This window comes from Pungitius pungitius, chromosome 17 (assembly GCF_949316345.1).
Source record: "Pungitius pungitius chromosome 17, fPunPun2.1, whole genome shotgun sequence".
Lineage (NCBI taxonomy): Eukaryota > Metazoa > Chordata > Actinopteri > Perciformes > Gasterosteidae > Pungitius > Pungitius pungitius.
In genome coordinates, this window is record NC_084916.1 from 12,387,895 (window position 1) to 12,411,112 (window position 23,218).

General features: G+C 46.6%; 3 protein-coding genes across 9 annotated transcripts in view; 2 read left to right on the forward strand and 1 right to left on the reverse strand.

The window, feature by feature from the left end:
- The first annotated feature begins 1,654 nt into the window (after nucleotides 1-1,654).
- Nucleotides 1,655-12,566, forward strand: casd1 (CAS1 domain containing 1). Of its 2 annotated transcripts, none has more exons than XM_037474412.2 (19): nucleotides 1,655-1,967; nucleotides 2,067-2,322; nucleotides 3,389-3,485; nucleotides 3,568-3,688; nucleotides 4,234-4,278; nucleotides 4,368-4,430; nucleotides 4,575-4,619; nucleotides 4,699-4,822; nucleotides 5,109-5,323; nucleotides 5,873-6,292; nucleotides 6,565-6,654; nucleotides 6,768-6,887; nucleotides 7,688-7,859; nucleotides 7,965-8,044; nucleotides 8,214-8,315; nucleotides 8,786-8,926; nucleotides 9,327-9,404; nucleotides 9,882-9,974; nucleotides 10,159-12,566. In XM_037474412.2, the coding sequence occupies exons 2-19, from the start codon at nucleotides 2,082-2,084 to the stop codon at nucleotides 10,429-10,431; spliced, it is 2,520 nt and encodes an 839-aa protein (XP_037330309.2). In that variant the 5' UTR covers nucleotides 1,655-1,967; nucleotides 2,067-2,081; the 3' UTR covers nucleotides 10,432-12,566. The 2 variants fall into 2 exon arrangements, with proteins under 2 accessions (XP_037330309.2, XP_037330311.2); XM_037474414.2 differs by having other exon boundaries at nucleotides 1,656-1,967; nucleotides 7,688-7,844.
- An 18-nt stretch (nucleotides 12,567-12,584) lies between these two features.
- On the reverse strand, nucleotides 12,585-20,698 carry sgce (sarcoglycan, epsilon). 4 transcript variants are annotated; one of them, XM_037474465.2, is made up of 13 exons: nucleotides 20,497-20,698; nucleotides 19,543-19,650; nucleotides 16,775-16,897; nucleotides 16,488-16,645; nucleotides 16,088-16,160; nucleotides 15,617-15,815; nucleotides 15,283-15,445; nucleotides 14,979-15,193; nucleotides 14,504-14,530; nucleotides 13,899-14,087; nucleotides 13,526-13,569; nucleotides 13,084-13,121; nucleotides 12,585-12,951 (listed from the first exon to the last, which is right to left on the reverse strand). In XM_037474465.2, exons 1-13 carry the CDS (start codon nucleotides 20,543-20,545, stop codon nucleotides 12,901-12,903), a joined length of 1,437 nt encoding a protein of 478 aa, XP_037330362.1. In that variant the 5' UTR covers nucleotides 20,546-20,698; the 3' UTR covers nucleotides 12,585-12,900. The 4 variants fall into 4 exon arrangements, with proteins under 4 accessions (XP_037330362.1, XP_037330365.1, XP_037330364.1 ...); XM_037474468.2 differs by lacking the exon at nucleotides 19,543-19,650 and having other exon boundaries at nucleotides 20,497-20,696; XM_037474467.2 differs by lacking the exon at nucleotides 13,084-13,121 and having other exon boundaries at nucleotides 20,497-20,696.
- Nucleotides 20,699-22,958: 2,260 nt separating this feature from the next.
- The window catches only part of ppp1r9a (protein phosphatase 1, regulatory subunit 9A), a 35,229-nt gene continuing 34,969 nt past the window's right edge, over nucleotides 22,959-23,218 (forward strand). For 2 of the 3 annotated variants that reach the window (XM_037474381.2, XM_037474386.2), the window contains exon 1: nucleotides 22,970-23,208. The gene's annotated coding sequence lies outside the window, so the exon portion shown is untranslated. Of the gene's footprint in view, nucleotides 23,209-23,218 lie in introns of all 3 variants that reach the window. The other variant, XM_037474383.2, reaches the window with a different exon arrangement.

A 23,218-nucleotide genomic window follows, 5' to 3' on the forward strand; every position in this document is an offset into this window, starting at 1 on the left:
TGTTCCAAAACACACAACTCAGTGACTTAAGTCCTTTTAATGTTTTAATGACACCATTAAGGGTTTGTCACTGTATTTTGGTTCATAGTTTGACTGATGGTAACACATCAAAAACTTAAACATCTTCCCTTTGTGGAAGCAAAGCCATATCATATTTACCTTCCCCATCGTTCATTCTTTTCAATAGTAAATCCAGTTTTAATGTACAGTAAATTTCTGTTGACACTGTCCATGCCAATGTGTGATTACTAACGTGCATTGTGTCTTGTAAATATGCATCCTCTGATGTTGCTTTTTCTTGCATAATACAGCTTTTGCATCCAAATAAATTTCTATGGTTTGGATCGAGTTGCATTGCATTGATAAATGCACACTCATATTTGTTAGAATGAATGCGAGGACTTTCAGTAATTATTTTTTCAGTAATTTATTTTTTATGAGAGGCTGAGAACAGCGGAAGTTCAGTGTGTTGAAGAAACCTGCATATGCAAGCCTAAACAAATTTGCATGTAATCATACCTCCTCATGAAATAGCAGTTTGTGTTCAGCGGAAGATGAAGAAATCAACAAATTAAAGGTCACATGCATCACTTCCAGTGACCACAAGAGAGCAGTATAGGATGATTTTATTAGCATCTATGCTGGAAGTGCAAAGATTTTGTGATTCTACTGCTACAACTGAGACAATGACTACTATTCAGAATCAGAATCCGGAACTGTTTATTGCCAAGTACGTTGACACGTGGCCTACCATGATTTGGGCTGGGCGATTGGTGCATGACAATAAACACAGTGCACAGAACTTTTAACACATGAGACCTCTACAAGAGCGGATCACAAATATTATGTAATGATGCAGTAACTCCATTAGTTGGTGTTGGTGCACATCTTTGCCCGGTTGATAATCCGGCCTTGCTAATGATTGTAGCCACAAATGGGTCTTCCTTGACTTAAATAGTAAAAGTAACATCCAGTAATTTTACACTGTTATGTGACTAAAAGTAGGGTAAAGATCTCCCTTAACTCCACTTCTGAACCAATGCAGGCCTATTGACAGTCATTTTGAATTGATTTAGCTTTGGCGTTCACCTAGGTGGCCTTTGTCCGATGAAGAAATACAAGTCTAGCAAGTGAAGAGGGTCTTTATTCTACCTTTAGCAGTGCTGATTTAAATTATTGAGTACTTAACAATCACTGATTATAAAGCACTTATAGACCGTGAAAAGTTTCCCAGTGGTTTAAGACCCAAGACCATAAATAAAATGTGAAGGGTTACACAGATTGTGATGGGGTAAAAAATAACTCTAGATTTAAAAAATGTAGACACATTATTCAATAAACAACTCAAACACAATAACCAGAAAGATACATGGGAAAACTGCGCCAGCAATTCCAATACATTCCTAACTTTTAAACAGAGCCTTAAAGAGACATGTTTTAAAAATTCAGCAAAATAACTCCAGCCATCAGATTTCTTTTTTTACATATTACATGAAATCCCTGTCGTGGAACTCAGTGCACAATACAACGCCGCATGTCTGCGCATTTAAAGCAGAGCAGAATCAGAAACCGCAAATAGTCCCTGACGGTTTGGCTACACTTTGCTCGGGGGGCAAACATAGCTGATGTAACATTTTTTCTCTTCTTCTTCTGGAATGAACTCTTCCAGCGCTCAACGGGAGAAAGGGCATGCAGGCGCAAAAAGTGGCTCAGGTGCACCTGCACCTGCGTCAGGAAGTGGCTCAGCCAGCAGCTCGCCCCGTTCAACAGGTTCAGCGAGTCACGCCCGGTGATCACCTTCACGCAAACATTCCGTACGTGTTTGCTTACTGCAGCCGGTCCAGCGCGCAGCTCGCTAAAAACACTTGTAAGAAGTAAATAAGAGTCACCCGATCGCCCGGTGCCCTCGCTAACAACGCGGACGGTTGATCCTCCAAGTTTCTTTTTTTACTTTTACACTTTTTATGGTAAGAAAGTATAATGTCCACGTCGTATGTACATGTCCTCGAGTGGTTGTGGGATTATACATTCATCTGTGACACTCGTTTTTTTTAAATCCGCACCAGCTTTGAAGGGCAGTGATGGAGCAGCAGGAGGCGGTGTTGCTAAACGCAGCCCCGGCGGATGGTGCGCGGGGAGGACCGCCGTTGTTAGACCGCACAGGTGCTTGTTGTCATGGAGGAGCAAAGATGGCGGTCCTGGCCTACAGCCTGGGCAAACGCGAAATAAATCACCATTTCACCATCAGAAATGCCAAACTGATATCGACGGCACTCGTCGTTTTACTCGTCGTGTTTCACACAGCTTCGCGGTACTATGGAGGTAAGTGGGCTCCCTTTTATTGAAGGCTAATGTTGACGCTGCCGCCTGGCGCGGCCAGCTACTGCTAATGTTAGCTAGCTACAGCTAGCCGCTTGTGTCTGCGAGCGCCTCAGCAGCAGCGCCGTTACCCGGTGTTGCTTCTACAGTGCAGATACATAACATCCCGCAATGCACACACCCGGCAGCGTGAACGGACGTTGTTGAATATAGACGCAATTCCACAACTGCTGCTACTACTTAGATCTGCTTTATCTGGCTAGCCAAGCTGAATAAAGCTAACGCTGCATTTAGCTGTGTTTATGTGCTCCTGTCAGGACACGCTTGGTCTCCGCTGGGTGACTTTTGTACTGTGGCCGTTGCAGTTTGACCTAAAGAGGATTTTAGTAGTCTTTCAGGGGGTTAATATCTATTTAACAAATAAGTAAATGTACGTTATTTACCGTAAACTGAGCTTGCACAGCCGCATGCTAGATTATCTCGGCAGCAGTAATGTGGTGTAGAAACCCAACAAATGCCGCTGCATCGATGTAGGTTTAACGTCACCACGTTGGATCGCATTTGGATTTTCCCGTAGCCTTAATGAAGCGGCACAGATCGATGACAGCAGTCAGTGACATCAATCGATTGCGCAGATCCCACATTTTGAATACGAACTATTTGAATTCCCTACACACACACACACACACACACACACACACACACACCACTCCCACCTGAGAGTGGACTCTGTTCATGAAATGCAACCAAAGACACACTGCTGCTGCTTTGTTCACGTTTCTCTCCACCCCGCGGACTAAATTCATCCCATTCATTTTGTGCACGTACATGAATAGCTCGCGAGATTTATGGTTAAGCTTCATTGCTGGTGGCTTTATATTGCCCTTATGGCCCCTAGCAGAGCCCTGCATTGTATACTAGACGTTTGATTGCACTGAGCAAAAATCAAAGGGTACCATTGAAACGGCAGCAGGTTTCAGAAGGATCCGCCATGTGTGACAAGGCAAGAGCGTGGTCTTTTTTTGTTTGGTCTTCCATTGAGGAGGGGTGTCTTTTCTCTTGTCTCCAGGCGGAGACTCGTGTGAGCGGCTGCTGTCCAGGGGACGCTACTTGGGGGAGAACGTGTGGCAGCCGTACGGCTGCATGATGCACAAATACAGAAGCACGTGAGTCCCAGTAACACGGCATGGTCAGAGTTGTTGGGTTTTATACTTATTAGATTCCTCACAATCTTTTCTCTTCTCACAGTGAATCCAAAACCTGCCTCGCTGAAAAGCGAGTGGCCTTTCTCGGTGACTCCCGGATCAGGCAACTCTTTTATTCCTTCATAAAAATTATTGACCCTGGGCAAGCAGAAGATGGAAACAAGGTAATTATGAGAAGAAACACTCATAATTACCTAAACCCTGAGTTTTTCTTTGATCAGCAAAAGTAGCAAGAGTTGTTGAAGTACACCAGGAAATACATTGCATAAATACTCCACCATTCACGCAGCTGCATTTATTACTCACAACCGCTTTGGAGGCAGGGCTTCGGCATCGAACAATTGAAGGTTGCCTCAAATATTTTCTGACGTAACCAAATCTAGAATGGCACTGTTCTCGCTTCCATTATCATGCATCTAAAAATATGCAATCATTTGAATTTGCTTTTCCTTTACTTGCTTTGTTAAACCCTGACACTGAAACCCCAACTAATGGCCTTAAAGGGAAGAACAGTGACCTTTTCTTCACACTATAGATATGAAACCAAAATCCAGCATAATGTCAAGGAGTTTGTATAGAAATCCACAACAAAAACGATGGCGCCGGGATGCAGTGCAATCTGAATCTCAATCTGTGATCTCAAGCAGAGGACAAAATAAGCTATTTACCTAAAAGATTTTCTCTCTCTGTCCACACGAAATGTCTGAAGCACGAGGACATTTCCTTTGAAGTTCAGAGTTCCTCCGTCAATGTGGTAAGCTATTTATAGATGTGTTTCATCTCCTCTTCTCTCGTCTGTGAAGGCATACTCTGATAAAACATACTCTTTGTGTTTGTGTTTAGGACTTTCTGTGGTATCCAGAGGCAAATAATTCAATGAAGGAGCGCTTGACTTCATGGACAAACGTGAGTACAAACGTTAAGTTGTACTATGAACAAGTAAGAAGCTATTAAGCGCTATTAATGCAGTGCGCTTTATAAACCTGACTTTGTCTCGCGGCGAATACATGGATTTACTTTTCTAATTGAACCTCCTCTCATGCTTTGCAGGGAGATTTACCAAAGCCAGATGTTGTCATCCTTGGAGCTGCAACTGTAAGCCACCTCGAGTGTTTAGCAATGCAAAGTGGAGTTATGTCAACCTTCATCTCATCCAACAATCCGTTGTCCACAGTGGTCCATCAAGTTTCACAGCGGCAGCAGCGAGACACTGGAGCAGTACAAAGTCAACCTGACTGCTATCGCTGTGCACCTGGAGAAGCTGGCTGACCATGCAGAGGTCTATTGGGTCCTGCAAGGTAAACTCTGCTCTAAGCATTTTACGACCTGTCATCGCCATTGGGATGATAAAGAATTGCTACTTATCAGCACACACTGACAAGTCTATGAATATGTTTATTGCATTCATGGCAAACTGCATTACCATTAGAATGACTTGATGCCCAAAGCTTTGTTTACACAGATATAATGCTGACCAGACAGTTCACATAATAGGGCATTTAGTTAATATTGGCTTCTCACACATGCACCCTCTAAACAAAATCTCTCTGACCAAAGTTTTCTCTCCCACCCCTGTCTCTCTAGAGCCGGTTAACGAGGAGGTGTTGAGTGAGAGCAGGAAAATGATCACCAATCAGCAGGTGGACCTCTACAATGAAGCGGCGGTGGACGTGTTCAACAAAAACAAGCGCAGCGGCGGGTCCAGGGTCCAGCTGTTGGCTGCGTCCCGCCAGGCTGCAATGCAAACCGTGGCCCAGTCCGACGACGGCCTGCACCTTCCCGAGGCCACCAGGAACGTGGTAGGCAAGATTTCTGTTGGTTTAAGATTATTTCTTGGCTTTCAGGTCGTGCTAATCAGTGGTTTGATTTGGGCTATGGTGGCAGCACCAGGTTATTACTCAGATTTGTTGATCGAGACTTGAGGTGGTATTGTGCTCTTAATCAGTACGGTTCTCGAGACCAGCTTATTTTCAAAGTCTCGTCCTGCAATCTTCCACATGTTTACCCTCTGACAGCGATGACTCAGGTTTATTGTTTAAAGGACTGGTCAAAGCCTGCGATGGTATTACTAAATTAATTTATTTGCTAATATTATTTTGTAGTATACATTGCAATTAAATATGTGAACATGTGAATCCATGTGTGCAAATTCTGTTTATTAACTGTAAACTGTATCTATAATACCGATCAATGGAAAGGGGCCATTTTGCTGCCTATTAAATACTTGAGTTGCCATAAGTGTTTTGTTAATAACATTTTTTAGTTATACTTTACATTATCTTTGTGTTGTCTTGAGTAGTAACTCGACCCCACTCGCCCACCACCTCCCTGTGTGATGCTCCTTTCAGGGCGCCATGGTGCTCATGAACTCCCTGTGCAACAAGCTGCTCCGGCCCATTGACGGCTCCTGCTGCCAGACGTTCGCCGCCCCAAACCTCCTGCAGAAGCTGTCGGCGCTTATCTTCGTGGGCTCGGCCGCGGCCCTGCTGGTTTTCCACGTCCTCGGCAGGAACCGCCACCGCCGCCCCGTGCCGCCCGACGCGGAGAGCCTCGAGGAGAAGAAGCCGGCGACCGCCGCCGCCCCTCTGGGTCTGACGGCGCCGTTGCAGGCCCTCTGCAGGATGGGCGTCATCATGAGCTATTTTTACCTCTGCGACAGAGCGGACGTGTTCATGAAGGAGCAGAAGTTCTACACCCACTCCACGTTCTTCATCCCCCTGATCTACATCTTTGTCCTGGGAGTGTTCTACAGCGAGAACACCAAGGAGGTGAGATGGCACGGGGGGTTTATTTGGGGGAAGCATACATGACGCGCAAACAGTCAGGGGTCAACATCTGTTTTATAGAATTTTGAATGTGTAAGGGGGACATTTGTTATGTGCAATTACAGCTTGTGTGATGATCTTACCAGATGATACCAGTTGGGTTGGTTTCTGGATGTGCAAAATTATTATTAAGCCCTTGCTATTGGTAAAAGAAAAGCACTAAGTTTCATATCTGGTTTGTAATCAAATAAATCATTGTCATTTTCCAATAACAGACCAAATTACTCAACCGTGAGCAGACGGACGAGTGGAAAGGCTGGATGCAGTTAGTCATCCTCATCTATCACGTATCTGGAGCCAGCGCTGTGAGTGCCACAGAAAGGATGTCTCCACACATACATTCCAGAGTGACCTGCTCTGAGGCACTGTGCATTCATTTTCGATGTAAATGCATAGTTTTTTTTTGTCTCTCTTTTAGTTCCTTCCGGTGTACATGCATGTGCGGGTGCTGGTGGCAGCGTACCTCTTTCAGACCGGATATGGACACTTTTCCTTTTTCTGGCTTAAAGGAGACTTTGGACTGTACAGGGTGTGCCAGGTGAGGATACAGGCAGATCCACTGAACCAATACCTCTTTTGTTCTCACTTATTTAATATTAAAGGCTGATGGGGAAGTTAATGTTTTCACTGCTTTAACTTTGATTTCAGACTAGGGACTTGCCATATATGCTCTCCTCAAAGCCACCAGACCCCTTTTTGTTTTTTATTTTATTCAAGTAGCCTTTGGTGTTTTTTTTAAAGGGTTAATTTATAATCACGAAGTCACATAGTAGTAACAAAACATTAACCAACCAACCGAGGCAGCAGTAAATGAGCAGCTCCTGTGTTTAGAGGTAAACTTGTTATTCTGATCCAAGCGGTCTGGTGACTCTGCAAAGAGCACAGAGGTATATCAGGAAACATTTATTATCAGAATATGTCAGACATACAAGGAATTTGACTTGGCGGTTGATGCATGACAGCAGACAGTTCGACAATGGACAACGTAGTGAAGAGTAATAAAATCGAATGCTATGGCCTAGTTTAAAAATAAAGGAATAAGAGTTTAAAAGTTAAAAATAAAGTGCACCAGCGAACGGAAAGTGAACGTGACTCCATGAGTTCTGCGGGCGGAAAATTAACATGAAAATATTCAGAATATACCGTAGACTAGGAGGGATATAGAATATTTTGAATTGGGCTAAAATACGTTTTGCAGCTCTTGCTGTCCTCAGACCAACGTTGCTTTGGATCGGTGCCCTACCCTCATATTGCTAACAAAACAAATTGCTATTCAACTTTGACTGGTATCATTGTGAAGCTTCTATTGATCAATCTGCATGTTTCGTTTCTCTCCAGGTACTTTTCCGTCTGAACTTCCTGGTCTTGGTGCTGTGTCTAGTAATGGACCGACCCTACCAGTTCTATTACTTTGTCCCTTTGGTCACCTTCTGGTTTGTGGTCATCTACGCTTTGCTGGCCGTGTGGCCTCAGATCCTTCAGAAGAAAGCCAACAGTAGGTTTCAGAAAGGTGTAAGAAGTCGTGGAATCAATACTCAATATTTGATTGTGATGTTTGCACCTGTAATGCGTTTCGAAAAACTATTCACCAATGCCTGCCTTGTTTTCTGTAAAGGTAGTGGCTTGTGGCACTTTGGGGTCTTGGCAAAGTTACTGAGCCTCCTGCTGTTCATCTGCCTCTTTGCCTTTTCGCAGGTGGGTGAAGTGACAGTATTTTAATCCACCAGTCAGAATATCAACGGCAATTTAGACCTTGTTTTGAATTCATCTGAACTTTTTCAGTGTATACAGCATGTCCAAATTCATAGTTTGGCCCCTAGCATGCTTCTTTAATATGTGTTTTGGTGTTTTCACACTTTCACAGGGTTTCTTTGAGCGAGTCTTCTCCGTTTGGCCCATCTCGGCACTCTTTGAGCTAAACGGAAGCGTCCACGAGTGGTGGTTCAGGTGGAAGCTGGACCGATTTGTAAGTCAAATGTGTCTCACTCCAGCTGTTCCCCATTTTGATCGGCAGTCTTTTTTTGCTCCACACCGTTGTAAAATCATTTATTAAAACACATACAGATCAGGCATCAAGTTATATAGTCTACGGTTATAAACCTCTGTGCCCCCCTCCTCAGGGGAGGGGAGGGCTGGATCTGCCTCCATTGGTTCACCTCCACATCAAAGCCACAACAAACATTTACACTTCACGCAATAAAACTTTCCAACATGGGTTCCCACATCCTGGTTCATAAATCATCCTTAACATGTGTTAATCCCAGGAACACCATGTGTCAGTTTAAGAAGTCACAGATCTTCTGTCCACCCAAGAACATGATTATTACATTTTTCCAACACAGTACATCAGAAGCTTTTTCAGTGGCATAACTGATGATCGTTTTCCACCGCGTGTAACTGTGTTTTCTGTGTTGTGTTGTTGTGGTTCTATTGCAGGCGGTGATCCACGGAATGCTGTTCGCCCTCATCTACCTGGTGCTTCAGAAGCGCCAGGTGCTGTCGGAGGGCAAAGGAGAGGCCCTCTTCTCTGCCAAGATTTCCAACCTGCTCCTCTTCCTCTCCGTCGTCTCCTTCATAGTAAGACTTTTCACACATCGCCTACTATTTTCTTTCTTTCATGTCCTTTTTCAAAACTCACACCGACCTGAGCAGCCCCTCGCTGCACAGTGCATGCTGCGCCTGCCGCCTTGACAAACACAAGTGCACAGGGCGGCTCTCTGTTGACTCCTCAAAGACGGTCAGCAAATACATTCAAGCTGCTGTGTACAAGAGTGGCTCACAGCTAGCTAGGGAGAAGGTGCTAACAGTGTTTATTTGGGGGAGAGGGGAGCTTCCGCAACAATGTCATCCGCTGTAACCGCGGTATGAGAGCAGTGAGCAGCACATCTTTTGGGGCTTCTGAGATGTCCCCTTGCTTGTATTTTGTTGCCGGTGTAGATTAAAACATGCTAAATTACCCCCTTCTCCTTGTCTCCAGACCTACTCCATATGGGCGAGCAGCTGCAAAACCAAAACCGAGTGCAACGAGATGCATCCTTACATCTCTGTGGTCCAGGTATTCTTTGTTTGATCCGTTCCTTCTTCACTCCGCCTGTCGTTCTGGTGTGTTTTTACAGACAACGTGTGGCCTTCCGTTGTTTCTTAGTTGATAGCCAGTGGTAACTTTTTTTTCCCAATTGACCTCGACGTCATTCTCTCACACGACAGGTAAACGCGAGTGCGACAACAAGGGCGTTCCCTTTCTTTCTTGCTAAACTGGTACTGTGAAAATCCTGTCAGTGATGCATTGGATCAGGAATCAGGATCATTTATGGCCAGAATATGTTATGTCCCATACAATGAAATTTGACCTGTTAGTTGTTGCATAACATTGGACAGTAAGACATGAGACAATGGACAACAAGACCAATAACATGGCATAAAAGATCATGTGAAAGTGCAACCTTTTCAAGACTTTGACTCTCTATCACTCTAACTTGACTTCAACCCAATGTTAATAATCTAATAGGTCCTCACTCTCTGTTGTCCTCAGATTTTGGCCTTCATTCTCATTAGAAACATTCCCGGCTACGCCCGATCCATTTACAGCTCATTCTTCGCCTGGTTTGGAAAGATCTCCTTGGAGGTGAGACAGTAAAGTTGTAATCGTATGTTGAACGATTGTCGTCTTGCATTTGCATATAAAAAGCTTTGCAAAGGGTGCAGCTAAAATGAGGTCACCGTAATAAAATGTCCTCAGCAGCTCTGTCTCATGTTCGGTGGCTCTCTGCAGGCAACCACGTATTAAATATATGCTTTGTCTCCCCCAGCTGTTCATATGCCAGTACCACATCTGGCTTGCAGCAGACACCAAAGGCATTTTGGTCCTCATCCCGGGAAACCCTTCACTTAACATCATGGTCAGCACCTTCATCTTTGTGTGTGTGGCTCACGAGATTTCCCTCATCACCAATGATCTGGCCCAGGTGGTCATCCCCAAAGACAACATGGCCCTGCTGAAAAGACTGGGGGCTGTCGGGCTCCTCGCTGCTCTTTGGCTGCTGCTGGCCAGGGGGAACAGCCACCCCACACCAGGCGCCTGATGGAGGCCATGGGGGGGAGCACAACAGACTTTCCAAGCCCCCTGCCAAGCCAGGCCCAGAGAAGGCCGGGTGTTTGTTTTTTGGGGGTTTTGGGTTGTTGTTTTTTTTAGCCCTCGACTGTGTCGGACGCGGGGACCCGAAGGCCGAGTCTGTACTATTTGACTGCTGTGAAAGTCGCACACTGAATTAAAGCGGTTGCTCTATTCCAGGGCCAATCGCAAAGAGCCGGAAAGAAACCGCTCAAAGCGTTTCCATTATGTGGATTCAGTGGAAGAGCAGAGGCGCCATTCTCACATCTCATGTTAAACAAAAAGAGGTTCTTTTTTTAAGACCTCATGCTTGCTGTGTGAATATTTGCAGCGTTGCTTACAATTTAGCCAAACACCAAGAAGAAGTTTTTTTGCCACATGCACTTCAACTCGTCACCTCAACATCCGTAGACCCACACACTCCGAACACGTGGCAGGTGAAGGCGTTTTCACTCAGGATCCATAGTCTACATATTCAGATATCTATAAAAAAAAAAATGAGGATAATTCACTGTGCTTCATTTTACTATCAAAACCTCTTTTGTACGGTATCTCTGGGGACTTAGTTTAGATATCTAAATATGCAAAATATGGACCAACAACTGACTTGGGTAATCTAAAAATTGTTCAAACTAAAGTGAAAGTTCGGAGTGCAATTGTTGAAAAGTTGCATTTTCCGTTGACATGTTTTTGCGAGTGATTTTTAGAAATGTTTGCCTTTCGGCTGAAAAGATACCGTCGTCACCCGCTCTAGCTCTGAAATTCTACGTGATATGTACAGTATTTAATGATTTAAATTATGTTTATATTTTATAAAAGGTTTTTGGGGCTTTGTTTTGATTTTTGTACCTTTTTGGCTCATGACTGCTGCTCGGGAGGGACGTCTTACAGGGATCACTTTGTACCCATCCCGGCATCCGGCAGATGATCACTTCGCCTCAGAGACGCACTGCGAGGTCGAGCCTTTACAGCCTGACACTCGTCCGTCCTATTAGCTCACTGCGTAGTCTGTGTATTATTATAATAATAATAATAATAGTAGTAGTTCATTTTTGCCCTCCTTACAGGCTTATTTAAAAACACGCCTCATTAGCTCTGGTGGAAAACGCACTGGCTTGCATATATTCTCTTTGAATAGGAATAACCTCGAAATACTCATCCGCCCTCTGCTGTAGCACATTTTTGGTCAGTGGATGGAAAAAGTGAGTTGGTGGACTAAAAAGCCTTTTGGACACGTGGCTTATAAGCAGAGAAAACCTGGGATGTTGCCCGGTGACCCTTTTTGTACCAGGGCCAAAAAATCCACTTTTAAAACGACTCCCTAAGTGATGCGCATAATGAGCTGAGAGGACGTATAACTGTCACTTAGAGGAAAATATTGTATTTTTTGTCAGCAAATGGGTAATATTTGCTGATTTCTCTTTGCCTATTTTATCCTAAGACATTTATGGGATATTCGCACTTTCATGTTTTCTTTTATTCTTAACAGTGAAAACAAACAAACATGTTTAACAACGTACCGGTGCAGATACTTTCTGTACTTCAGCACATTTTTATTAGGTAAATGTTTGGTCACTTAGCAAATGTATATTAGAAGATCCAAGCTGCACCACTTATAGATTAAAACATTTATTCAATTTACCATGGGGGTGGTAGAAGATTGCTTTGTCTATAGTTTTTTGTTTTACAAATATGTAGCATAAAATAATTAATTTCTTCTTTACAGTGAAACACTTTCTCATCTTCTCGTGTCAGTTATCTGATGTGCAGCCTCTGTTGGATTCGCTGAATAAGCGCAAAGAAAAATTCATCTCATCGCCTCGTTGTATTGATGAAAATGGCCTTTCCTTGATGCAATTTCCATTCCTATGTGATGTTTACTGATCAACCGCTATGAATTTGTTAAATGTTTCAGGCCTTAATAGATCTTTTTGGTCGTGTAAAAGCAACAAATATTAACACCCCTGTTCAGGGCCTCTTTGAAATATGTTACATGTACATTTTTCGGTGATGTCTTAAAAATGTCAAATGTATCCATATTATTTATAAATGCCTTTAAGTCGTTGTACATTGTTAATACCTTCATAAAATGTGCTTTTCATGTAATTTAGACAATTAAATGTGTCTTATTTTAAAAAGAAAAAGAATTTAATGTTATCATGTGACACAATACATATAATTAATGACACATAACTGAAGCGCTTCAATGTAAAACTCCCTTTTCCTCCCAAGAGGTTCATTGTGCAAAGCAAGTACAAATCCAAACATTTATAAATATTTTAAAATATTCTACTGTGTTTTCATAATCTGCTCAGTTTTTAATCTCTTGAACATGAACTATAAATTGTTGTAAAGACACATCTGAGGCATGCAGATTGGCACAAGTGTTAGGAAAAACTACAATATAGATATGAAAAGCTCCAACGCCGCTCGTCTCTGGTCACAAATCCAGTGCTTCAGCCACCTTTCGCTCCTCAGGAATACCATTTACCTACATGTGAATATGAAAACAAACTTTAAGCTCGGCCCTTTGGTGGCAGATTATCCCAAATTCATTTTCTTTGAAAAAAAAAAAATCAAGAGTTTTCTGTAAGCTAATTCACGGACGGACTGCGGCACCTACCTCCAGCCTCCGAAATGTCGACATGACATAATTATCTCCTTTGTTAGCAGTGAACAGAGAGAGCAGCAGGTTAGTGCTTTGAACAGTCACGCATGCGGCTGACGGGAGGCCGATCACGCCGCCGCCACCCGAGCGCATCACGGCGCCGCTTGACAAAAAAAAGTCTTAACTCTCGTGCCGGGTTTCTTTGTGGGGGGCCGTTTCCAAATGATTTGCCCTAAATAATCGGTGTCCGATTAAATAAGGTGTGTGTGCGAGTGTTTTTACAGAGGTGGAGATCGGGTCGGATGGAGGCAGCGTATTCACGGTGGAAGCGTGTCAGAACACCCCCATCATCTCTATTCATAGCTTACATGCTCTTCTGACTGAAAGCCAATGCAAGCATCTATGTTTATTCGTTCATCGACTACTATGGAAATGTACGTGTTGGAAAAGCACCAACCTGATGGCCGTTGCTGTGGTATCGTAATCTGGTTTTGCAGATTCCTGAAATAATGAACAATGTTACTGTGGCGAACAGACATTCACATACATTTGCAAGAGCCTTCGGTATCATGTGTTGTACTGGCACATTTTTCCCAGCTTCAAGCCCATTAGGAAAAATCACGGGACGGCTTGAACCTCTTAAGCCGTCGCCGTATTTATTTTTCTAAAAAAGGACAGACGGGCTACAAACATTCTCCTGTTAGAAGCACTAGAAGCTTGGACAATAATGGTATTGTTTATGCCCCATACATCTGCTCATTAGCAGGCATGCATCCCCCCCCCCCCCCCCCCCCCCACTTCCCCCTAAACCAAATAAGCGCAGGGCTCACGTCTGTGTCTGCATGAGGGGCATGCTGGTGGTCTCGTAGTTGTCCGGGTGGATGGGCGGCACCACCTCGCCGCTGACCGGGTTGAAGACGGGCAGGGTGGAGAGGGGCCAGGAGATCTCCCGGTTCTTGGACATGCCGCGCAGCTCCTTGGTGGACTTCTGGATGGAGCCGTGGTGAACCAGCTGGATGCTGGAGGTGGGGGGGGGGGGGGGGTGAGGAAGACGTGAGTTGGTCACGCTGTGTCTGACCTGGAAGCACCACTCAAATTGCGGCTGGATATGACCCTCGACTCGTGTCGGCTGCGGTGAGCTCTGCGCCCGACCCGCGCATGCACGAGTCCACCCTTTCCTAGCGCTTTGGCCCCCTCGCCTGGTTCCGACTCTACGTGTGGTATCAGTGCTTAATCCTTGAGATGCGTGTTTTAGGTTTTTGAGCAGCCCATCGGGTGAACGGGTGTCAACACACAGATGAGCACGTGAATGGTCATGAGAGCATAAGGGGATAAAACCAAAGAGAGAGGGGAGGGTGAAAGGGGGGAGAGGGGGAGGGGGGCAGAAACAGAGCCCAAAAAAAAAAGAAAAACACAGGAGAGGTAAAACACTTACTCTGGTGTTTGCATGTTTCTTTTTTTCCTAGAAACAAAACAAAATGGATGAATTAAATACTAATATTAATAGTGACATCTACACACAAGTGAATGGATCGTCGGGTGGAGACAGTGGAAATGGTGATGAGGAGGGCCAACACGTCTCTCCCAGCCTGTAGACGATGGCGAATGATGGAAGGGTTTATCGTGGATGAATGGCGGTCGGGTGCCGTGGCCCACGGCTCCAAAACGCCGAGACGTACGTGACGGAATTAACAAAAAGCAAAAGAGACGGATATTCATGAGGAAACCGAATATAAATGGGCCGTACAACTTAGATGGTAATGACCAGCTGCAGCTCCGGTCCAGATTCTTGCTGCTATCTAAACATCCTACACTTTCCATCCATGTCTCATTGGGTTCTCATATGTTTAAGCAACAGTTTGTGTGTGTTGTATGTGTTCAAGTGTTAAAATAAGACCAGGCGCACTTACACCCCTTCCCGTCGGCAGCACATAGTGTAGCCGAGGATGAAGAAGAGGACCAGTGCCACGGCGGAGGGAACCGCCAGTGTGACGAGGAAGTCCGAGAAGTAGTTCCGGCCCATCAGGGACTCGGAGGGCGGGTTGTACTCCCCAAATTCAGGCAGCACCCCGGTTCCCGGCTCGGAGCGGGTAACGTACACCGGGACCACTTTGTTGATGTCGACCTGAAGAGATTAGTCCGAGTTAATTTAACGAGAAAAAAAAAAAAGAAGTTCGACCTGGTGTTCAAACCCAGCACAAGGCGGCTCCGAACCAGAGAGATCTTGCACCAGTCAATGTGAAAATGAGCTCGGAACTTCTTGTCACAGCTGATGGCGGGCTCCATCTCCTGACTGCAGCGCAGCTGGTTGTGTGGGCTTTCCACCTCCCGCAGGCACGACGAGAAGGGAACATCGGCGCCAACCATCACGTACACTCTGGGGGGGATGAGAGTGTTTATTGAAATATCAGCGTGATGCGAGCGGGCTGAAAATAGAACGGAATTCGTTTTTGGGTTGAGAACGAGACGAGAGGCGGAGGTAAATCCTGCAGGGCTCATGCTTATCGCTATTGGAATCACATGGAAATGAGTTCATAAACCCCCTCACCCTTCCTTCAGGTCGTTGATGGGGAGGGGCACGCGGCCGCCGCGGTCCAGCGCCGAGGTGATGTTTATGGCGTTGAGGCGCTCGGGCTGCCACACGTTCTTCACCGCCCCCAGGAAGTCGCCCAGCACCTCGCTGGCCAGCATCTCCTCCACGTTCATGTTCCGGATGTAAAACTCGGCCTGGTAGGGCAGAGGGAACTCTGTGGACCAAAGGGACGAGGAAGAGAACCGGACCTCAATGCTTTGCTACTGGTCCAGTGGGTTCGCCGCGCCGGGTGGGGGGTTGGCAGGATGACATTGTACGGGGGGGAGGCAGAGCGGACTTTATGTACTATAAACGGGACGCGTGCCTATAGAAAGCCAGTGTCATTGGAACATACTGTAGGTCATTGTCTGCACGTTGTGCGACATATTCTTGTAAACAATATTTGGATTCACTCAGCCCGACGTCCGGTCCGTCGACACTTCTTACCTTCCGTGGCCATGATGTTCACGACCAAGTTGTGCCGTGCCGTCTCGAAAGTGCGCCTGTTGTAGGCGGTAATCTGCAACACACACACACACACACACACACGCGCGGGGGAAAGTTTAAGCCCGGATCAGTGCGGCTTATGCGGCAGCCGGCCTTTTGGACGAGGCCGAGCCGGGGGGGCACTGCGCGGGACGCGTGCCCGGCTGAGACGCCGTAAAGACGGTGCTTCGCTGCGAGCGCTAAGCCTTCTGGGAAAAAGAATTTCTACAGTAGCTGATGGGCGATGGGGGGGGGGGGGCAAAGAAAGCATGAAAAACACTGGACTACGCTACTACTAAATGCATCCAAATCCAACCAATCATGTGTTCCCTCGGGTTCAAACCACAAACGTGTGACACACCTCTATGACGGAGGGCTTGCCCACGTGCTCGGCGGTGGGCGAGCCGTAGAGCACGCCGTCGCTGCGCTGCGTCCTCTGGATGTAGCGCAGCCAGCCCGGCCTGTCGGGGTAGCCCATTAGGTTGGTGTTGAAAGTGATCGGGTCACTGCTGGCGTCACCTGCAGGGGGGGGGGGGGGGGGGGGCAGAGCCGTTCAGCGAGTGTGGAACCCGCAGACGGGTACGGCGGCGAGCGTTCAGAGCCATCGGAGGGGGGGGGGGGGGGGGGGGGGGGGTTGAATGGCCGTACCTGATTTGGGGTAGGGAGGAAACTCTCCTTTGAAGTGCTCTCGCTCCAGAACGTGGACAAACAGCACCCCGGCGGACGGGTAGACGTTCCGATCGGCGTGTGACCTCGACAAGATGGTGACCACTGAAACGGAGGGGTTTTTTTAGAGAGAGAGAAAAAAAAAGAGAAAAGATGAAAATGAGCTCCTTCTGTCGCATTTAACGCCCCGCCAGCAGCACTAATCAGCAAAATAATGGGACGGCGTTAATAAAGCAAGCGTTTTACAAGCACCTGCGAACCCTCTTCACACTTCGCAAAATCAATACCGCCCCCCCAATAACAGATTTGTCTACTTTTGCCTGCTTTGCTTCTGCATTCTGTCGACATGAAGACGCAGCGCAGGAAAAAAGGATGAGTTGTTAGTGCCAGGGAGCCGCCTCGGCACTCTGGGTGGAATCAGCGCTAATGTGACAGTACAGAGTTGGCTCCGAACACCCCCCCCCCCCCATTATGCTCGTTGTTTACGTCTCCTCTCGGTTTCAAACACAAACACGAAGGGCAATCGCGACGAAAATGGCGGCCCGTTGACAAAAAGTTGACACAGTGTACAGCTGGAGCTGATTTGCGAAGCCCCCTCCTTCTCTTTCGGCCCAGTGTTCTCTTCAACCCCCCCCCACCTTGCCCCTCTCTCTTTCCCTCAGTGGGTGGGTCCCGTGAGGGATTGAGTGAGCAAGGAGCCGTAGAAGAGCGTCCATCCAACACATATAACTACCATTAAATAAAAATGTGCTGCACTGGGATCCCTCTTCTTTCCGAGGAGACTCTGAACGAAGTAATAAAGCAGGATTTACATTTCAACCCGTGTCCATAGAGGAAGAAGTCCCTGTGTGATCTTTGGTTGTTAAGCGTTATCTATTACCAGGGTGCACAAAGCTGTTATTGGAGATTAGGTGACACGTTGAGCTGCACATTATTAAGAAAGTCCACATCTACAAAGCAGTCCAAGCGCGCTGGTGAGCTGCAGCAAGTGTTATAAAACGCTCCCTTGTGCATGTTGAGCTGGGCTACATCTGTGGCCGGGAACGGAGGACTCTGAGCCTTAGGTCCTCACGCCATATGTTCCGAGGTCCCCCGAGGGCTCCGTCACAGCTAGATGCAATCAATAGAACTCAGCGGCTCCCGAAGGTCATTACATCCAGCGCGTATCCCCCCCAAGAGCGGATTAAGGCGACCGCCCGAGCGTGACTAGACCCACGCCGTGGCTTTCTCTCCCCTTCTGCAACTGCCCGCCATGACACGAGGACCTAAGGTTCTTCGGCGGCCTCCTTCGGGTTCAGCGCAAATCCCCGCCTTCAACCAGCCGAGCCCTTGGGCCTCAGCAGTTTTTCCACCACACAAAGGGCCACAGTCACACACACACACACACACACAAGCGCTGGCTACTCGGACTCTGGGGGCAAGCGAGGGAGCACAGATGGGCCCCTGCTCTCACCTCATGGTCTGCGGCATAGCAAATGACCTTTGGGATACGAGACTTGTTTTGTCCCCGTCGACACTAACAGATTTGATTCGACAAGAGGCGTTTAGGCCCGACACGCGCTCGCGGCAGCCTCATTTAGTCCGCCCGGACCTTTAGTTTCGCCCTCACTGTAAACGCGCGTCGCTTCCGCTCGGGACTGCGGTCGGCGTGAGTAAAGATCACTAACTAAAACCACGCTAATGGCATCACATCTACTTATTTGCGTCGTGCTGACTCTCTGCCCGAGCCTTCTCGAGGTGATGTTGAGAGTGCTCCGAGAGTACATAATACATCACCAATTAAAGTTAATGCTAGATCGTCCACTGCAGGCTAACCGGTGGGGTTCCAGCTGCAGGGAGCGATGCAGAGACAGACAAGTGCACGCCGACACACGCAACGCGCTACACTTTGGTGACAACTGGGCTCGCACGCAAACCCAGCCTGCGGGTGTCCTCTATAGGATGCACATCGTTAAGACCAAACAACGGGTGCACTTGGTGTTTAATAGGTGACCGCCGGCATGCTCACGGGCGTAAATGCTTAACCACATTTGATGCTGGGTTAACCTTGGGCCGGCTGAAGTCTCAAACCACCCCAGCTAACGGAGGCCTCAGGGCGAGCTGAGGCAGAAGCAAGGGAGGGATCTCCTTTAGTTCTGTGGAAGCAGCGTTGTGCGTGCATGTTGTCGATCAGGAGGATGCATGTGCTTCTCTGGTGCTTAGCAGGGGGAGGGGGGGGGGGGGGCACTGGCCACGGTTTGGACCGCAGCTTTTGGTTTTCCCCCACGGACGAGTTTGAACCTTGGTTTTTCTAGACGCAGACCTGGAAGTGAAAGTATTCGGTGTCACAACAAGAGGAAGGCTGAAGTTACGGGAAAGGGTGCGCATGAAAACGGCCAGCTATAGAGTCTTCTCCAGGTCTCCAGGAGGTGAGTAAACCTCACATTGGGGTCGAAGCGGTTGTTGTGACGTCGTGCCTATGAAGTGCCGGGATCACGTTAAAAAAAAAGACATTTCTCACTTTTGTCTCAGGGTTAATGGTTGAGGGGTCAGTTCTACTTCTAGCAGGGGCAAGCTACGCTGCTGCCTGTGGGACAGGGGACCCGCTGACAACAATGCCGGCAGCATTAATGGGCGCACCCGTTGAGCGTGTCATTGTGTGTTACGGTGGGGGGAGGGGAGGGGGAGGGAGGGGTGGAGGGGGTCGCGGGCAGCGAGGGGGGGGGGGGGGGGGTAACACATGAAGTGCACCACTGCGCACACCCACTCACCAGCTCCGTACGGGGACGCTCTCCGCTTCGAGCCCGCGGATCGCTCCATGGGGGCATTTCTCTCGTGAAAAGCGGGGTGTTCGACATCGTAGGCATGCACAATGTAAGCTATTGGGTCATTGAATGAAAGCATGAATGGGACAAGTGTTTGGAACAAGGGGGTTGTGGGTATTACCTTCGGTTTGCTGCCGGTCTATATGGTACCAGCGAGAAATAGTGCAGTGTAATAAAATTCTTCCACAAATCTTTTTTCTTCGTTTATATGACAGTAAAAGCAATATATTTGGTGTTTGTCAAATAAAACAGAACATGGATGTCTTTTCTTAGACTGTGGGAAATGATAATGGCCATTTCTGACTATTTAAAAAAAAAACTTCTATAGACTTCCGGATTAATCAAGGAAATATGAGCAGAATAAAACTATGCATCAAAGCATGGAGACATTATTTAGACTTAACTTCATGCTGTATTCATAAGTCAATAGGTGCATTCTTTGATCGTTAATGAATGAATGAAATACAATTGTGATCAAAAACTCTTTAACATTTCAACCATTATGAAAGTTTTTCGTTGTGTACCAAATAAACAGAAAATGTACAGCTCTGTAACAGCATCTCTATCTGACACACGTTACTTAATTAAGGGTAATCTGAGCTACTAAACTAGCATTAGCTGCCTAGTTAGGCATTCATAACACACTATGTGTATATTCGTCGTTGGGGAACAGTACAATACACGGTTTTAAGTTGAATGGGTCTCGCTAGGAGCGGTACGACTATCGTTGGCCGGGTTTCCGTGTCTCCTCATCAGCCTGCCCGGGTGGGGAAAAAAAGCAGCACAGTAGCTACACAGCAGCATGCTAACTAGCTAGCTAGCTTAGTAGCACAAATAACGTCACCGCATCAACAAAAAAAAAGCCTCCCGGATCTTTAACCCGACTGGATCGATACGTACCCGCGCCGAGCCACACCGCGACGGCGGCAGCGGACATGGTGAACATCATCCACGTCAATCTGGCATTAAAAGGGATGTTTTATCTAATCTCCACTGGGATTGACTGCCATAATAATAAGCATCCTGCAGCATTCCTTCCTCCGCCTCCTCCCTCCGCTGGAAACCCGCACGACTTCTCATTGGCTGAACATCTGGATGGAAAAAGATGGTTGTCCCCTGTAAAAAAAAAAAAAAAAGAAGGGCAGAAACAACATGTGATTCATAACAGGAGCCGTGTGTCTACGGAAAAATGGTTGGTGGTGGAGTTTAAACGGTGATTTTTATTGTGTTCTCTATTTCTGATCTAAGACAACATGGCATGGTATTGTCACATGAATGCATGTTTTCATTTTCTGTCAATATCACACATTTACTTATTTGTCAGCTTGATCCGTTGATAATGCCTCCCAAATGTGGATCAAGAGTTAAAAAGACACACAGACTCGGCATCTAACTCACACGCACATCCCCTCTCCGGAGCACGACCTCGTAAGCCCAGCTGTTAGGGGACAGACACATGTTTCAGAAGTCTACTCCAATCTGTCCAGACCCCCTGCAGAGACAGCTCAAGCGAACAGATGGTTGTTTTTGGGGCCCCTTGGCCACAAGGCAGGCCTGCTAAAGGGCTGTGGGACCCTCGCTTGATGTTGGCTATATACCACTAAGAGAGTACTTTGATCCTGCAGAAAAGGATCCTAATTCTGGCCAACGTGCTGACAGCGGGTGCTGCGTGGCTCTTGTTTGATAGAGGCGTATTTGAAACTGGATTCATGGCTTCCTCGCGTTGTGATCAACGCGGTGCCACCGATCCTGTGAGCTCTGCAGTTAGAGGCTGTTCTGTTCTCTCACCCTCCCTTTTAGCCCCAAAAGATTATTTTTCAGGTTGCCTAGCAACATCGCCAATGATCGGTCTGAGTGTATCACAAGAATCACATGGCCAATGCATGCGTTTAGATGCATGCTAATGAAGACTTAGCATTGCATTTTGGCATGTGTCTGATTTCTGATGTGAACTGATATGATATCAGTCCAACTCTATTTGGTCTGCAGAAAGTTTCTAACTCCACCGTCGTTGTCATGGATGTGACAGAATGCAACATTGCACACTTCTCAGAAGTGAGGGCTGTTCTTAAATAAGGACAAACTGTTGTAAGTGGGTCAGTTTTTTGATTGTTTGAACACTAGCGAAACTCATGATTCAAGGTACTGAAGAATCACATGTACCGTATACAGTGTACTGTATTAATAGAGCAAATGGGCTGAAGTGAGTGAGTTCAGTATGGACTGAAACAGTTACATAATATGGTAAATCATATTTTTTGGCAGAGTTATAACTACAGCTGCACGCATTTAGAAATTTACTTCATGAGAAAGTGACGAATCAAGTCGTAAATATGCATTTGTGCAGAATATTCTTTCAAACTGCTTTAAATTAATCAGATTATCTTTTTATTAAATTGCTATTTAGAAAATAAAGATTGTAGTGTGGCTTTAAGTATGTATGTAAGCAACAATGCCACATATTAGGCATTTTTGGAGTTGGGATAATAACATATTTATACGGAAACAAAGCTTCCTTTCAATTGATTCATCACATGTAGGGCGTTTTTTGTCAGTTGCCGTGTGACACAGCCAAATAGAAATTGTTATCCTCTTTCTTAAGAGACCATTAATTAACAATACAAACACAGTAATCACGGAGAGAGAGACTGCAAACATTGCGTTCTTGAGACACAGTGTGTGTGAGATGGTTCTCAGTGGCCAGCTGTGATATCCAGAGGCCTTCGTTTCATTACTTTCCATGTGGCTAAATTAATTCCCCTTGAAACATGTGCACCCGTCTTTACTGAATTAATGCTCATCTGTATCTGAGCATCGCTTGCTGAAAGAGAGGAAGGACCACACGTTGTAAGTATAAGTATTCTCTCTTCAGATTGACTTTCAATGAGTAACTTACAGTGCTATCAAAGTTCACCTCATTATCCTGCCTATACTTCCCCTTAAACTCCTTTAGGCCCCCTGGTGGTCCGCAGACCACCTTTTGAGAAACCGTGGCTTTACGGCCAGAGTGGTCCTCGCCTCTAAATCCCCCCCCCACACCCAAACCCCATTGATGAAAAACCCACACAGCCACCAAGCGAAGTTACGCTCGTTTGTGTTTTGCTGTTCATCGGACCGAACCACGTTGGCGCAGCAGTCCATGTTTTTAGCACCTGTCACGTGAGGCTTTACGTTCAAATCAACCTCAACCAGGCCACCCTCCCAGCTTCGGCATGTTTGCTTCCTTCTCTACACCGCGGACGAAACGAAACACGCAACACCCCCCCCCCCCCCCGCGCGAGCCCTGCGGCTGAGCAGCTCTCGGTGAGATGAGCTGGACAAAATAGCATGAACCCCCCCCTCCTTTCCTCTCCGTACCCCCCCCCATCATAGAGCGACTGGCAGCATCGCCCACCGCCCGCAATGGCGCTGAAGCGGCTCTGCCGTGTGCAAACCTTTTCTGTAAGTGGCGATTCGGTCCGGGACAATTCCACGCGCGTGGGATAGAAATGTGTGTTTTTTTCTTTTGGCAAGACAAGGTCATCCGAGTTTAGCCTTCTGGATTTTATTTTATTTTATTTTTTAAATATTTGCACCACGCGTCGAAACGAAGCCACGCACGGAGCCGCGAACGTAAGTCGGG